The sequence below is a fragment of the Molossus molossus genome, unplaced genomic scaffold (assembly GCF_014108415.1).
Source record: "Molossus molossus isolate mMolMol1 unplaced genomic scaffold, mMolMol1.p scaffold_m16_p_12, whole genome shotgun sequence".
Taxonomy (NCBI): domain Eukaryota; kingdom Metazoa; phylum Chordata; class Mammalia; order Chiroptera; family Molossidae; genus Molossus; species Molossus molossus.
In genome coordinates, this window is record NW_023425347.1 from 98,073,330 (window position 1) to 98,087,728 (window position 14,399).

The window sequence follows — 14,399 nt, forward strand, 5'->3', positions numbered from 1 at the left end:
TGGGGAGGAACCAGCCCGGAGCCTGTGCCAGGGACTGCTGGGGCTGCCTGCCCTGGGCCAGGGGCTGGTTTCTGGGCTTGAGGCTGGCCCAGGCTGTCGCAGGCAGGCACCAAGGTGGACCGAGGCCACAGCAGGCCCGGGCGGGTTGGTGCACTAAGGCACAGAGGGTGATGGAGAAGGCCAGGAGGAGGGTGGCGAGTTCTCCTGGTGTCCCCAGGTCAACCCTTTGCTCTGCCTCGTGGGAAGAACCTGCGTGGGGACACCGTACTGAAAAACTGCTTTTGGAAATCAGCGCTGTCTAGCGAGGAGACAACTTTAACTCGATAGTGGCTGTCCTTAGAGAAGGGCAGGCAAGGACAGCAAAACTGGGCATGGGCTCTGGGGGTAGTAAGGTCAAAAGACAGCCATGGGAGAGCACCCCCCCCCCCAGTACAGCCTGTGACGGGGCCCAGGGAAGAGGGAAGAAGTGAGGGGGCAGAGGGGGCAGCTTGAGTAGGTCCAGGGCCAGCCCCGCAGGACCTTGGTGTCCGTTACCTGACTGGATGAGGTAACACACATGTACTGTGGCCACCAAGGTTTCCTGCTGCCCCTTCCTCCCCGGCCCCCAGGCGGGCCGGCCGCCTCCAGATGCAGCCCTCCTCTCGCTGAGGCTCCTCCCTGGCTCCCTGCCATCCCGCAGCAGGTGTCCGAGCCGCCAGGTGGAACTCGGGCAGGGAGAACAGAAGAGGCTGAAGGGTGACTGGCCGGGCCTGCCTGCCCCGGGGGTCCTGGCCTGAGACCAGCCCCAGGCCCAGCTCCCTGAGGACCTTTGCCAATGAGGACCCCGCCAGCAGGCGCCCAGCTAGCCAGGCGCTTCCTCCCTTTATGTGGGGCCCAGCTGGGTGGCTGGCCTCACCCTCCCAGAGGGAGAGAGAAAGGCTGACCCCCGGAGCCCTTGCTGGTGCTAAGTAGAGGCCAGGGGCGTCAGGAGAGTTCTCAGATGTGCACTGTACCGCCCCAGCCACAGGAGCAAGGAGAGGTACCTGCCCGACTGGCTGGTGTCCAGCCCCAGGAATCATCACCGGCAGGGTCCGATGATGCCACCTTGCCTGGGTACCTGACACCTCCCCCAGCCAGGCCCACACTGGAGTTTGCTGGATGTGACTGAGGCACTGGGCCCTGCATGGAAAAGCTTCTGCGCCCGGCTGGGTGGGTTTCCTGCCCGTCAGACCTCTCTCCTGCTCCCGCCGGGCCCCTGCCTCCCAGACCCCAGTGGGGCCAGCGGCTCGGACTCTCCGCCCATCCCTCCAGTCTGGCCTGAGTTTCTACCCTTTAGGCCTGAAGGCTCCCTGGCCCAAACCTGGCCCGGTCCTCCGGCCCCCTGGCTTCACAGTCGCATTTTGCTGCCAGCGCAGGGCACTGAAAAACTGCTGGCACTGCCAAAAACCCTGTGTGCGCTATGACTCCCCAAACATCCCTTTATTTTTATTGTTCTGTTAATTACTGTTTAAACTTTAATAAGTCACTTCGTCAGGAGGGGGGACCTGCCGTGAGCTTTTCTGTGCAAACATGGGCCCGGGAGTGACTCGGGTGTAATATAACCCTTTATGCGATGTGGGAATGTTTAGATTGTAACAGAAACTTGTTATTTTAATGACAGTTGGGGAGGGGGGATCTGAGCACAGAAGAGGAGGCGGGTGGGCACGGCCCCGCTCCCCTCAAGTCCCCAGTGACGGCTGGGGGTGGCCTGGCCGCACCAGGGGTGCTGCTTCGCTGCACTGCCAAGCGTCCGGGATGCTGTGGGGCCCTTTCTGGGCTGCCCGCAGCCAGGCTCACCCAGAGTGGGGATGCTCCTGGAGATGCTCGGGAGACCCGGACTGAGAGGGTCCTTGGGCCTGGATGGCCTCAGCGGTGAGGGCCCAAGGGAAAAGTTGGGATTTGAGAGTCGGGGGAAGCAGGAGGGCACCAGGGCTCCCAGATCCCTGGGCAAAGGCAGGGCCATGCGGGGCTGGACTGAGCCGCTAGGTTGGGGAAGAAGCAGCCTTTCCGGCTCCGGAGGCGGGAACCCTGCTCACAGTCACCACCCAGCACGGTGGCAGGCACCGTGCACTCCACGGCTCTGTGGGACCACATCATCCTGCAGCAACCCCGTCCCATGAGAACACAGGCCCAGCGCAGAGACGGAACCGGCTTACAGTGGCACGCTTTGAAAGGGGCCAAGTCTCTAATGTCGCTGTGTATTATTTGGAAGCTGCCAAAGTCCAGGTGCCCGAGTGTGGTCTCCGAGGGCTGGACACTGTCCTGCAGTGACAGGGCGGGGAAGGAAACCAGGATCATCCCTCTCGGCCCTGGGCAGGGCTCCCCCCTCAGGCCCCTCCTCCCTCCCCGTCCGGAGGAGGAGCTGCAAGGTGAAAGGGACAAGAAAATGAGGGCTGTCCCACGGCTGGGCAGGGCCACGTGTTCTCTCTCACAAGGCTTGGCTCAGTCTCAGGGAGCAGGGACTCAGGCCTGGATGGGGTGATGGTGGCCGGGCCACCCCGTCTCGTTCCGGTCACCCCAGTCCTCTACACCCGGGGCATTCCTGCCCCAGACCTGCTTCCCGAGTGGGTGACAGCTGGAGGGGCCCCCCTGCTCGGGCGGGTCTCCAGAGCAGACCTCAGGAGCCTGGGCCTGCTCTTCTGCTTTGTCTGCACTTGGTCCCTCTGTCTGTCCGTCCATCCTCAGAGCTGAGCTGCTGTTCTGTGCCAGCAATGGGGGCAGACACGAAGAGCCCCGTGCTTGCCCTCAAGGGCCCACGCCGGATGGGGTTAGCGAAGGGGTGTGAGGGGGCATGACCAAGGGGGCCCAGCCCCTGCTCACCGGGGTGCTCCCTGGTAGGCAAGGCAGAGACCTTGTGCTCACTTCCCTGGTCTGTCCTGACCCCCTGCCTCCCACAGGGCTCCTCCCCTGCCTCCTGCCTGGCCGTGCCCAAGGCTCAGGGCTCGGGCTCCCTGGCGCTGGAGGCGAGAGCCCCCCAGATGGCAGCAGCGTGGGCCACAAATCGCTGAGGTTTTCCTTTTCCGAGCAGCGCGTTTCCCTAAATTGTCTTTGACTGCGTGCATGGGTAATGAAAGTTTATGCCCTTGTTAGAAGGACAGGCGGCCAGTTCCAGTTAGAACTGGGGCTGTCTCCCTGCCAGCCCCGCGGCCCCCGCCCCCGCAGGAGAGGGGGGCACGAGCTGTGTGCTGGCAAGTGCGGGCCCACCCTCCCGGTGGGCAAGGAGGCTGTAGGGAAGGGAGAGGGGACGGGGAAAGAAAAAAAAATTTCCATATTTGTGTAAGTTGCTTTAAAAGCATTTTATCATGTCATAAAAAAGGGAAAGTACTCTCAGAAATTGATCCTCTCCGCCAGCCCATTGGACAGAAGGACGTTGGGATGTTAATGGCCATCCTGCTCCAGGGTGGCTTATTAAAAAATTTATACATAAATGCTTAAAATTGCATAAATTATTTAAAAAAAACCAACAAAGTAAGCAATTTGAATTCCCTCTTTTCCTCCCCTTCGCTCGGTCCCACTTCTGCGTCCCCCTTTCGCAGCCCCTCATCCTGGTCCCGCATCCCGGCCGCCCGGCCTCCGGGCTCTGCCCCTGCTCCGCTCTGCCCACCGCACCCCAGCCCGCCGCCCTGCCCTCCGCGGGGTTCCCTGCCTCACCCACAAATTAGCGCGGCAGCCAGCCCACTACCAAACACTCACACGCACACGCGCTAATAAAAACACCACTAATAATGCCCCAAATCGCAAAATTAAATATTAAGGCCAGAGGAGGCGGACGTGGCGCGGAGCGGCCGCCACCGTAGCCGAACTTGGAGCTGATGAGTGTGTCTCTCGCAGGCGTGGAATGTCACCCACACATCCTGGAGACTGGAGTGGGGAGTTTTATGATGGTTTTTCATTGATTTGTTTCCCCAGCGCAGCTGCCGACCTCTATTGAGGGACAAACATAATCAGCACTGACGCAAATTAGATGGTTATTCGTTTTGAAAATTGACAGAAAAACAATAAAAAAGATGAAATGCTCCCAAATCAATAGATATAATGAAATTCAAATAATCCGAGAGATGAGGTCTCCATGGCAACTGATAATGTGGAAAAGAAAACAATTTAATAAAGGACAGACACACTTTGAAAACAGATTGGGCCCAGGGAGGGGGCGGGCTGGCGGGTGGCGGCTGGAGCGCGGGCTAGCGAGTGAAGGATCACTGTCCGTCCCAAGGACACCCGCCATAATTAAGCGAGGCTTTCGGCCCCAGAAAGTGCAGATTCAGGTTTTAATACACAAAATTATTTCAGGAGCAGTGAATCGGAAAGTCGTTTGTAATGACCTTCCTGAGAGGCCCGGGCGCAGGGCATGTTGGAGGCTGGGCGGCCTGGCCGGCTGAGTTATGGCATATTTGTGTTTTTATAGTGCGGAGGGGAGGGGGAGGGGGGAGGGGGAGAGAAGGTTAAACAGTATTTACAGCTCAGTTGTTTTCAGAGGGGAAAGAGAAATAGAGTTCACGGGGAGATGCGGCGGCAGGCAGCGGGTGAGCCGGAGGCCTCTGGGGCAAGGTGGGAGAGGGGGCGGGCCGGGGGTCTGCCACCCTCCGGCTGCCTCGCCTTGCCTGGGAGACCCAGAAGGGATGCCAGGAGAAGCTGAGGGGTGCCCGGGAGTGGCCTCCCCACCCCACTTCCTAATGGGGTCCTCTAGGTCTGAGGCCCCCCGGGGGTGAGGGGGAGCCTGTGTCCAAGCCCTGTGCGCATCCGCCGATCCTCAAAAGTAAACCGGCAGGGCATTCCTGAGGCCGCTGCGGAGAGGTCGCTCTGGGCACCCGCCTCTCCTTGGCACTCTTGTGTCCTCTGCACGGCAGCTGGTCACTTCCTTGGATGGTGTTGCCCTTGTGGAATCCTGCGCTGTGTCTACAGCATACCCAGCCTCGGGCAGGTGGGCAAGGACCTGGGACCACAGCACGCCCCCCTGCAGTGGCCCGCAAACCCACAGCCTCCCTGCCCCTTTCCTGGCTTCGTCTCCCGCCGAGTGCTTACCTTGGGCACACAACAGGGGAAAGCTTGGTCCCTTTGGGTTGGCAGAGGCAGGGGCCACAGAAAGGGACGGGGACCAAGCAGAGCCCCTTCCTCTGAAGCCCGAGCAGGACACCGTGGGCACAGAGAACCAGTGCCCGTTAACCCCCCCAGGCCCCGTCTCCCCTTCGGGCTGCAGGAGCCGAGTCTGTGCCCTGTTACGGTGCCCACACGGCATGGCCCGTTTCCGGGCTGCTCTGTGTGTGCGTGTGTGACTATAATGCGATTGTACAACTACAGAGACGCCTGAGTGTGTGTGCGCATGGCCCGTGTGTGCGCCGTGTGTGTGTGTGTGTGTTTTAAATCTCCCCTGGGTGGTAACTCTTTTTTTCTCCCCTTCCTGTTTGGCTGTGACCTGGGGGAGATTGATAGCCAGCCTGTGCGGTGGATGCTAACAGTTCCCCTGATTTATAGAGTTACTTACGCTAAGTGAGGCCACTTAGACGCGTCTGGATAGTAAACCTTTTAACTGGACTAAAAAATCATAATAAATAAATAAACAAAAAGGGGCAAGTAGGGCCCAGCAACCCCACCCCCAGCTGGGAGCTGTTGGGGCCAGGGGACCTGGCTGAGCGCCCTGGGGGAGCAGTGTCCACTCCTCCCATCTGAAGAAGCTGGGCAGCCCTTCTGTTCCCCGCTGGGGGTCAATGCACGAGGGAAGTACCCCCTCCCCCGGGGGACAGGTCCTGCACAGCTGGAAGGTCAGGGAAGGGAACCGGGAAGGTGGAGAGAGCTGTGTGCTGGGGAAGAAGAGACAGGCAGGGACAGTGGAGCCGCCTGGGAGCTTGTCGGGGAGCAGGGCCTGGAGCCGATGTCCCAGGAATCCTTCCTTGCTTCCCACACTCCTGGCTCCTGTGGCACCTAAACTTTTTGCCACCGTGATTTTGCTTGTAATGACATAACCGCCCGCCCCTCTAAATCAAACAGCCCATGATGCAGGGACAGGACAGGCAGTCTTGCTCATGTTGTACCCTCAGGACTCCACCCAGGGCCTGGCCTGGAGAACGTGCTCAGAGAGTGTGATGGGCGAACGTGGGCAGAGCCCTGGACACTGGGGCTGTGGCCTGTCAAGTTCAAGTTCGTAGGGATAGCACGGTGGAGGCCCTGACATTGCTGCACCTGGATGGGAGGCTGTGGGAGGTGTGGGGGCGGAATCCCAGGCGTGACCTTGGACGTCTGAGCCCAGTAGGAGTAATGTGGCTCCAGCACTGACACTGGGTGACCCAGGCAGTCACCTGCCTCGCTGGGCTCTGCTTCTTCGCCTGGACACGGAGACAGGACAATGGCCATGTGGAGATGTTGGGGGGTCACTGAGGTGACACTGTGAAGTGCCCAGCACCATCCCCTGCCCCAGGGGGTGCTCAGAGGCGCCAGCTACTGTATCACTCTAGGCAGCGTGGGTGACCCACGCCAGGACAGCACCAGAGTGACCCCGTGGCACCCGTGGTCCCCGCGCTGCCCGGCAGCAAGCAGGCGAGCCCTGGACCACCCCCACCCAGGGGACGGGTGCTGGGCCCTGCCTCACCACCTCCTGATATACAGCGGGCATTAGGCCGCCCAAAGGGGACACTGCATCCTTAGGAAGAAATATGTCCTCATTTTTCTTAAACACCGTTTCCACTGAGTGAAATGTTTAGAAGGGACGCGCAGGGAGAACTTTATTTCCTACCAGGGAGTTCAGAGCCACCAGGCAGAGACCATAAAGCACCCAGAGCCTGGTAGCTGACAGCCCGCCCAGCCTCGAAACACATTACTCATGGGGGGGCTGCCAGGCCTGCCCAGCCCCTGGGGACTGCCCCTCACAAGGCAGGACAAGCGAATCTGAGACTGGGCCCTGGGCACTGGAGCCTCCGCTCCCTCTGAGCCCAGGGCCGGGGAAGGCCTGGCCCTGACCAGGCACGGAGGGGCAGCCGGTTCACCCCCAGCACCTTAGTCCCAGAGGTCAGGGGGAGGGGCCGAGGGGCAGCTGCAGGAGCCCAGCCTTGGCCCAGACCGCAGGAGCCCCGCTGCCCAGCCTTTGGAAGGGGCAATGAGACTCCTGCCATAACGGGCCTTTCTCCTGAGGCCCTCCCTCCTTCGATTTCTGAAGCTGGCTGATTTGAATATTTATAAATATCAGTAAATTATTTATTGTAGCAATCTGCTGCACCATTTTACCCATCGAGTTAACACTTTAGGGGCTCTGTGTTCTGGGGTAGGGAGCGGGGGTGTGGAGACGATGAGCAGGGAGGCCTGGGACTTCCTGGAGCCCACCCAGCAGCCTCAGTGGGGACATCATGGTGGCCCCGGCCCCTGGCATCTGTGGACTCAGGCTCCGGGTGTCCTCACGGCTCCACGATCGGTGTCCTCCCTGTTCAGATGGGACAGTGAAGCCCCCGCCACGCTGGCTTGTTAGGAGGCATCACGGGGCAGGCCGGCCCAGCCTTGCCCTCCTGTCTGCCCTGAGCAGGATCTACTCGGGTCAGAGGCTGGGAGCCGCCTGGGGGCGGCTTGTTCAGTGTGCGCCTGGGAGGGAAGGGCCAGGTCCTGGGAGCCGGGCAGGGGCCGTAGGGCACTGAGAAGGCAGCCCGCCCCGCCCGGCCCTCTCGCCTCTCCTTTCTCCCCACCTCTCCTGGCCAGGGGGGTTCCTGGTTCCTCATGCCCAGGTCTGGCCCACGCTTGCCTGTCTGTCCCCTCCTGGGACTCAGTTGCCTTTTCCCAGGTCCTTGCTTGCCAGGCCCTGTGCGGGGCACAGACGGGCACCTGTGACCTTACAGTCCTACGGCCCCTTTACAGGGAGAAGGCTTGTGTAGGGCCCGGAGCCAGCATGGGGCAGAGCCAGGCTACGAACACACGACTGTCTGACCCCCAAGGCCAGGCCATAACCACGATGCTGTGCCACCTCCCGGGGCAGAGCCACCGGGCCAGAGGCTGGAGGCCGGGAGAGCCCCTGGGCTGGCACAGCTGGCCCGCCCCTCCCTCGCTGGGGGCGCCGTCCCTGGGTCAGCAGCACGGGAGTCCCCCGCCTCCCACCCTCAGGCCAGGCCTGCCTCCCGGGCAGCATTGTTCCCAGAGGAAGTGTCCAGTGTAAATAGAGCAGCGGGCAGGCTGGTGGTGGGAAGGAGATGAAAGGGGCAGTGACAGGGCCGGGACGGATGGCTTCCTCCCATTGAGGCCTGGCCACGGCGTTTATATTCCAGGGAAGAAAGTTGGGAGTGTTTACATGGACAGGAGCCTGGGGTCAGGCCACGAGGGGGGTAGTCTACAGGGCCCAGGGCCCTGATGGGCCAGGGGGGGAGGAAGGCCCCATGGGGTGGACGGACAGGCCACTTGGATCTCAGCTCTCACGCCCCGTCCGCGCCCCAGCCTCGCACGCGTTTCCACTTACTGAGGAAGGCCAGTCTCTGCCCCCCGCCCTGCACCCCAGGCCCAGGCCGTTCTTCACTTCCACCCCTGGGGCCAACAGCAGAGTCAGAGGGAGGGCAACATCTGGAAGGCAGGTGGGCGGGGGCAGAGCAGCAGCTGGAGGGCAGGTGTAGGGGCTGTAGGTGGAGCAAAGGGGCCTGCAGGCTGGGGGTGGGCCCTGGGTACACAGCTGCATCGCAGCTGGTAGGGGCCCAGGAGGGACCGAGCCAGGCGCACAGGCGAGATCAGGAGAGGGTGGGCTGGGCTGGGTGGGCCCCAGTGCCGGAGGCTCCAGGACGGGTGGGGGCCCAGGGAGGGGTGTCACCAGCAGCAAGGGCAGCCCTGGGAGTCTCTGCTTCCCTCTTCCTTGGGATAAATATTTATAGATTCATTTGCCGTCTGCCATACACACTTGGCTGCTTACCTCCCAGTAAAAATAGAGCAGGCTTCCCCACTCCCACCCTTCCCTTCCTCACCAGGGCAGGGGACAAGGGGACCAGGTGAGGCCTGCTCTGTTCTCCGTAGGCCTGCTGGAGGGAACTTGTTGTCACGGAGCCTGGCGGCTGGCCCGATGGTTGGGTGAGATGTGCGATTAGGGGCCATCACTGAGCTTTGAGAAGGAACCCCATGTTGGTGCTTGGAGACTTGGGTGCGGGCAGCACAGACTTGGAGATGTAGACAAACATGGGTACAGTGGGCATCCGGCTTGGGCGAGGGTGGGGCCCAGCAGAGCCAGGGCCACAGGACGGGGAGGCCTGGAGTGAGCCAAGCTGACCCTTCCCTGATGCCGGCCTGTACCAGGTCACCGGGCCCTGAGCCAGTGAGGCCATACCCAGGCGGCTGGCTTCGGGCAAGGATCTAGGGTCTCTGGGCATCGTCTGTGTCGTGGGGGACAGCCATGCATGTGTACCAGCCAAGTCTGCCCCTGCGCCGGCACAGGTGTGGCCGTCCCTGTCTGCCTGCTCTCAGTGGGCTGCAGGTATGAAGGTTTTAGAGTGTGGATGGTGAAGCCTCTTCTAACCACGGACTGGGGGGCGGAGCTTTCCCCTCACTCAGCCTTTGACCCATGTGGAGACTTGGACGTGCCCACTCCTGTTGGGGACCTGCGAGGGAGCCCTGGCATCGAGAAGCTTCGCCGGGGCTCCCTGTGCACAAAGTCAGTGTGAGCCGAGAGCGTGTCTGGCGTGGCCTCCGTCCTGCCTCTGCTCGACCACAGGGACACACAGTAGGAGTAGCTCACTAAATGGAGGATGGCCAGGCGGACAGACAGGCAGACCGAAGCACCCACAGACATGTATGCGTCTCCCTGTGTTGGCCTTTGTGGCAGGTCCCAGGCTGTGTGGTGAGCGGGCTCGCCATATGCCGTCCGGGACCCTGGGCCGCCTGCTGTGGCTGGGGGGAGCACTCGGGCAGCTTCCTGAGCTTTTCGGGGCGGCTGCCTTGTCTGTCGCGTGCAGGGATTAGGCATCGCACCTGCGGCTCCTTGGGGCTGGGGAGTGGGCTCTTGGGACCGGCCAGGCCTTCCAGGGCTGAGGAACTGGCCGATGAGTGGCCCTTGGAGGGCTGTGGGGAGTAGGGAGTGCCCTGATGGAGGCTGGGAGCAAGGGGGGGACAGGAAGTGGCCAGAGGAGACGAGAGGGGCTGCGAGGGGCTGCGAGGCCCTGGCAAGAAGGCTAGAGACCAGGAGATCTTCAGGCTCTTCAGTGGCAGGGGCTGGAGTTTGGAGGGGTCCCGGGACCACACACAGGAGCTGCCAGGGATGACCCTCGGGTGGGGACAGTGCCAGCCAAGTGCTGCTGGATGCTAGGGCAGAGGTTCCACGGCCACTCCCGGCCCCTTGCTGTCCCCTTCCCAGCAGGCCATGCGGCGGGAGGGCGCTCACGGCCGGAGTCAGGCTGCCTCTGCTGGGCTTGCCAGCCGCGCCCATCCCGGCTCCTCGCCTGCGAGCCCCTCTGTGCAGTGGGCCTGGCCAGCCTGCCCTCAGGCGAGGTGCCCGGCCGCCCACGCAGGAAATGCTCCCAGGGGCCAGGTGCTGGGAAGGAGCCTGCCCCTTGTGTGTGAAGAGGTTGATTCATTCGTTCATTCACCAATTACTCCTTGAACCAGCCGGTGTGTTGCCCGGCTTAGAGTCAGGCTCTGACACAGAGCCGTGGGCAAGCGTGGGCCCCAGAGCCCAGTCTAATGAGGGGTTCAGAGGGGTTCAGACACGCGCTGGGCAGTCTCGTCGCGCTGTGACGACTCGTGATTGGGAAGACCTTTGGCTTGGGGGATTGGGGACAGTCCCCGCCCCTGCTGTCCAGGTGGGTGGCGGTGCCTGACCTGCTCCCCGCCCTCTCTCCACCGCTGCAGCTGAAGGCACCCGGTGCACCGACGCGCCCACAGGCAAGCCCGCGATGGCCGCCAAGCGCAAAGGCGGCCTGAAGCTCAACGCCATCTGCGCCAAGCTGAGCCGCCAGGTGGTGGTGGAGAAGGGGGCAGAGGCTGGCGCCCACGCCGGGGGCAGCCCGCTGAGGCCCCAGGACAAAGAGCGCAGTGGCCCGGAGTCGGGGGTGGCCCGGACCCCCCGCAGTGAAGAAGACAAGAGGCGGGCGGTGATCGAAAAGTGGGTGAACGGAGAGTACAGCGAGGAGCCGGCACCCACGCCCTTGCCGGGGCGCACCCCGCGCGAGGGCCTGGAGCTGCCGCCCGAGGGCGTCTACATGGTGCAGCCCCAGGGCTGCAGCGATGAGGAAGACCACGGCGAGGAGCCCCCCAAGGACGGCGGTGCGGCGGAGGAGAAGGACACAGACAGGGCGGCCTCCAAGGACAGCAGTGGCCCCAGTGCCAAGCAGCCGTCAGGTGGGTGTCTGAGCCCCGAGGGGACGTGGCCTGGGGAGGACGCCCGGTGGGGCAGGAGCGGGGTGTCTACGGGACATGCTCACCTCGCTCACTCCTGTTCCAAATGTCGGCCCTCGTCCAACCCAGCAAAGACCCCTGAGGAGGGGAGCTGGGCCAGAGTCGTGACCAGGATGGGGAGACTAGCTGGACAGGGGTGCGGGCAAAGCACCAGGGGAGGGAAGGGCCTGAGAAGGCAGCTCGAGTATGTGAGCAGGTCTGGGGGTCGGGGCTCCCAAACACACAGTAGGTCTTCAGGAAGCAATGAATGGAGGAATAGTGGGTGGACAGGCAGCCGGATGGATGGACAGTGGTGGGTAGACAGCTACACGCTTGTGTGGAGAGGAGCCCGTTGGACGACATAGTAACAGGGTGTGCGTCTGGGAGCAGCAGTCCGAGCATCTCGAACCCCACTCCCTGGCCACCTGCAGAGACTGGTTCTCGGGGAGGGTTCTCCGGGGGCTCCAGGACGGGCCTGTTCGCCCACTCTGCCCCCTACTCCCCACGTCTTGCCCACTGTCTGACCTCCCACCTCCTCCCAGGGTCCCGGCTCTCCTCAGCGGGACCGCTCAGACCAGGCACGGGGCCCCAGGATGGCCCGGACCGAATCTCCCGTCACACGCTCTGCCCTGGACACGGTCCTCTGGCTGACCTCTTTCCACGAGGTGGCTGAGGCCGGCTCTTCTGGTGTCCCCTGGTCCTCAGACTCAGAGCAGCCCTGACTGAGCCCCTCTGCTCTGGGGAGGGAAGGAGTCACCCCTAGGACTGGAGTCCCAGGATCGGGGGTCTTTCCTCAGCTCCCCAGTCTCCTTCCCAAGCTGTGCCTGGTGCCCGAGCCGCCCCTGCCCGCTCCCCTACCCCTTCCCCCTGCAGTGAGGGGCACATCTCCTCCCTGCACAGGGAGCCCTGCGCAGCCACATAATTATGCATATAAGATATAAACAGAGCTGTTTAATTATCCTTCGCCACATCAGTGACAGAGTAATTAACAAACATTGCAAGATCAATGAGGAAAAGTGTGACCTTCAGTTTCCTCTGATAGGAAAAACCCTTGCCTTTCCCAGACACAAGGTGATTGCACTGGGGCCTGAGGAGAGGGAGGGACAGGGACAAGGGCCTCTGTCCCTGGTGTCCCAGCCCTTCCCACGCCCGGCTCTGCCGAGCCCAGCTCTGCCCTGCCTCCTGCCTCCTCTGCTCTGGCCAGTGGAAGGCCGGACGCAGGAGGCAGGGCTGCGAACACCAGCAGCCTGTGGCCTCAGGCCTCAGCCCTCTGGTGTGGGGCCCAGTGGGACGCCCGGTGACACCTGGGAAGGCTTGCTCAGCCCCGGGCCTGGGCCATGGAGAGATCCACCAGAGCCCCAGCCGATCAGTGTGGGCTCGGCCCCCCGGCCACCTTCCCGGGCCCTGGGGATGAGGAATGCAGGCCTGTGGGCTGCCCTTGGGACCCTGGCCTGGCCCCTCCCTGCTCTAAGCCGCCTGCCCTTCAAAGCCGTCTGTTCTCTGCCGTATATAGTGTGGGCTCAGCTGCCTCCGGCTATTTTTAGCCCCTTTCCCGGTCCCTGAGCCACTGGATCTAACAGTGAGAGCCCACTCCTCCCGGGCTGGAACCCAACCCCCGCAGCTTCAGGTCAAGACAGCAGCCCACAGGCTGCCCCCCACCCCCAGGGGAACAGCCATCTGTGGGCTCTGAGTCACTGCCCACCTCAGGTGCCAGGTGCTGCCCATGACTGTCTTCTCCTCACCTGGTGGGGTCCCAGCCTCCCAGGACTGCTGTCCCCCTGCTCCCGGGAGCTCAAAGCTCTCTGCACATCGGCTGGGTTTTCTCCTGTCCCCAGGCCCAGCCTTGCTCTATGAGACCACCTCCAGGTGTGGTCTGGCGGGGGGGTGGGGGTGTCGGGAGGAGACCCCCCATCTGCTGTGCTGCGGAGTCCTGCACCTCCCACCCCGCCTTGGGCCACATCTTCCCAGCGGGGGTCCTCCCACTGAGCGTGCCTGGGTGTACGGGCTCTGACACAGCGGAGAGAACACAGGCCTGGGGCTCGCGTGGGTCTCACCCTCCTGTGCCCACCCTGACTCAGGGCAGGTGTTCAGCCCGAGCAGGAAGGAGTGTCGTGTGTGTGCTGAGGAGTCGCAGTCTGCTGGGTGGAAGGTCGTGTGTGGAAGAAGGGGCATCTCCAGAGAAAACCCCGGGAGAATGGGACCATCTTACTTCCCACCATCCTGAGAAGAGTCTTAGGAAGCTGGGCATGGAGTTCGGGTGTGTGTGTGTGTGTGTGTGTGTGTGTGCAGGGAGGCAGTAGGCATGTGCTCTTCACTGAGTGTGTGAGCACGGGTGTCCGGGCATGGAGTTCGGGGCTGTGTGTGTGTGTGTGTGTGTGTGTGTGTGTGCAGGGAGGCAGTAGGCATGTGCTCTTCACTGAGTGTGTGAGCACGGGTTTCCGGGGCAGGCTGCCCCAGGCTTCGCAGTGTGCCCTGACTCTGGCCCTGGCTCCTCACGGTGACCCGCCCTTGTACATGAGCACAGTGACCAGAGGGTGGCAGGAGGTTTGAAGGACTCAGGTCTTGGCTGGGGTGGGGGGCCCTAAGTGAATCCAAGCAAGCGCATGGACAGGGTCTCTGCCCCCCTCAGCCTATTGTCCGGGGCCGTTAGTAATATGGGGTTCTGGGTGGGGCCAAGAGGCCAGGTCCTCCCTGGGATAAGGTGTGTGTGTCCATCTGAGGGGCTCAGGGAGGGTGCCCCAGGCAGGCTCAGCCAGGCCCACCCCCAGCCCCACCCACAGTGGCTCCCTCAGCCCCTGGGTTCCCGCCCGACTGCGCAGACACAGGCCACGCCCTACCTGTCCCCGGCCCCTGCTTGCACCCCAGCCCTGGAGGTCGGCTGGGACCTGGTCTTACTTCCAGTAAGATGACTTCTCTTTCATATCAGGCCAAGGCGAGAGAGCGGAGACATTTATGAAACTTTGTTTAATGTACTGAAAAGCCATCGGCCAGAACATTTAGGAAATTGATTTTCCTGGCATTGATGAACTCGTTTTATTTTACCCCAGTATTAATTACTTTTTTTT

At 62.4% G+C, this 14,399-nt stretch overlaps 1 protein-coding gene across 4 annotated transcripts in view; it reads left to right on the forward strand.

Moving 5' to 3' along the window:
• The window catches only part of CASZ1 (castor zinc finger 1), a 145,382-nt gene that overhangs the window by 110,070 nt on the left and 20,913 nt on the right, over window positions 1-14,399 (forward strand). For all 4 annotated transcript variants that reach the window (XM_036256575.1, XM_036256577.1, XM_036256576.1 and 1 more), the window contains one exon: window positions 10,810-11,298. In XM_036256575.1, the coding sequence (XP_036112468.1) occupies window positions 10,810-11,298 (489 nt within the window). The remainder of the gene's footprint in view (window positions 1-10,809; window positions 11,299-14,399) is intronic.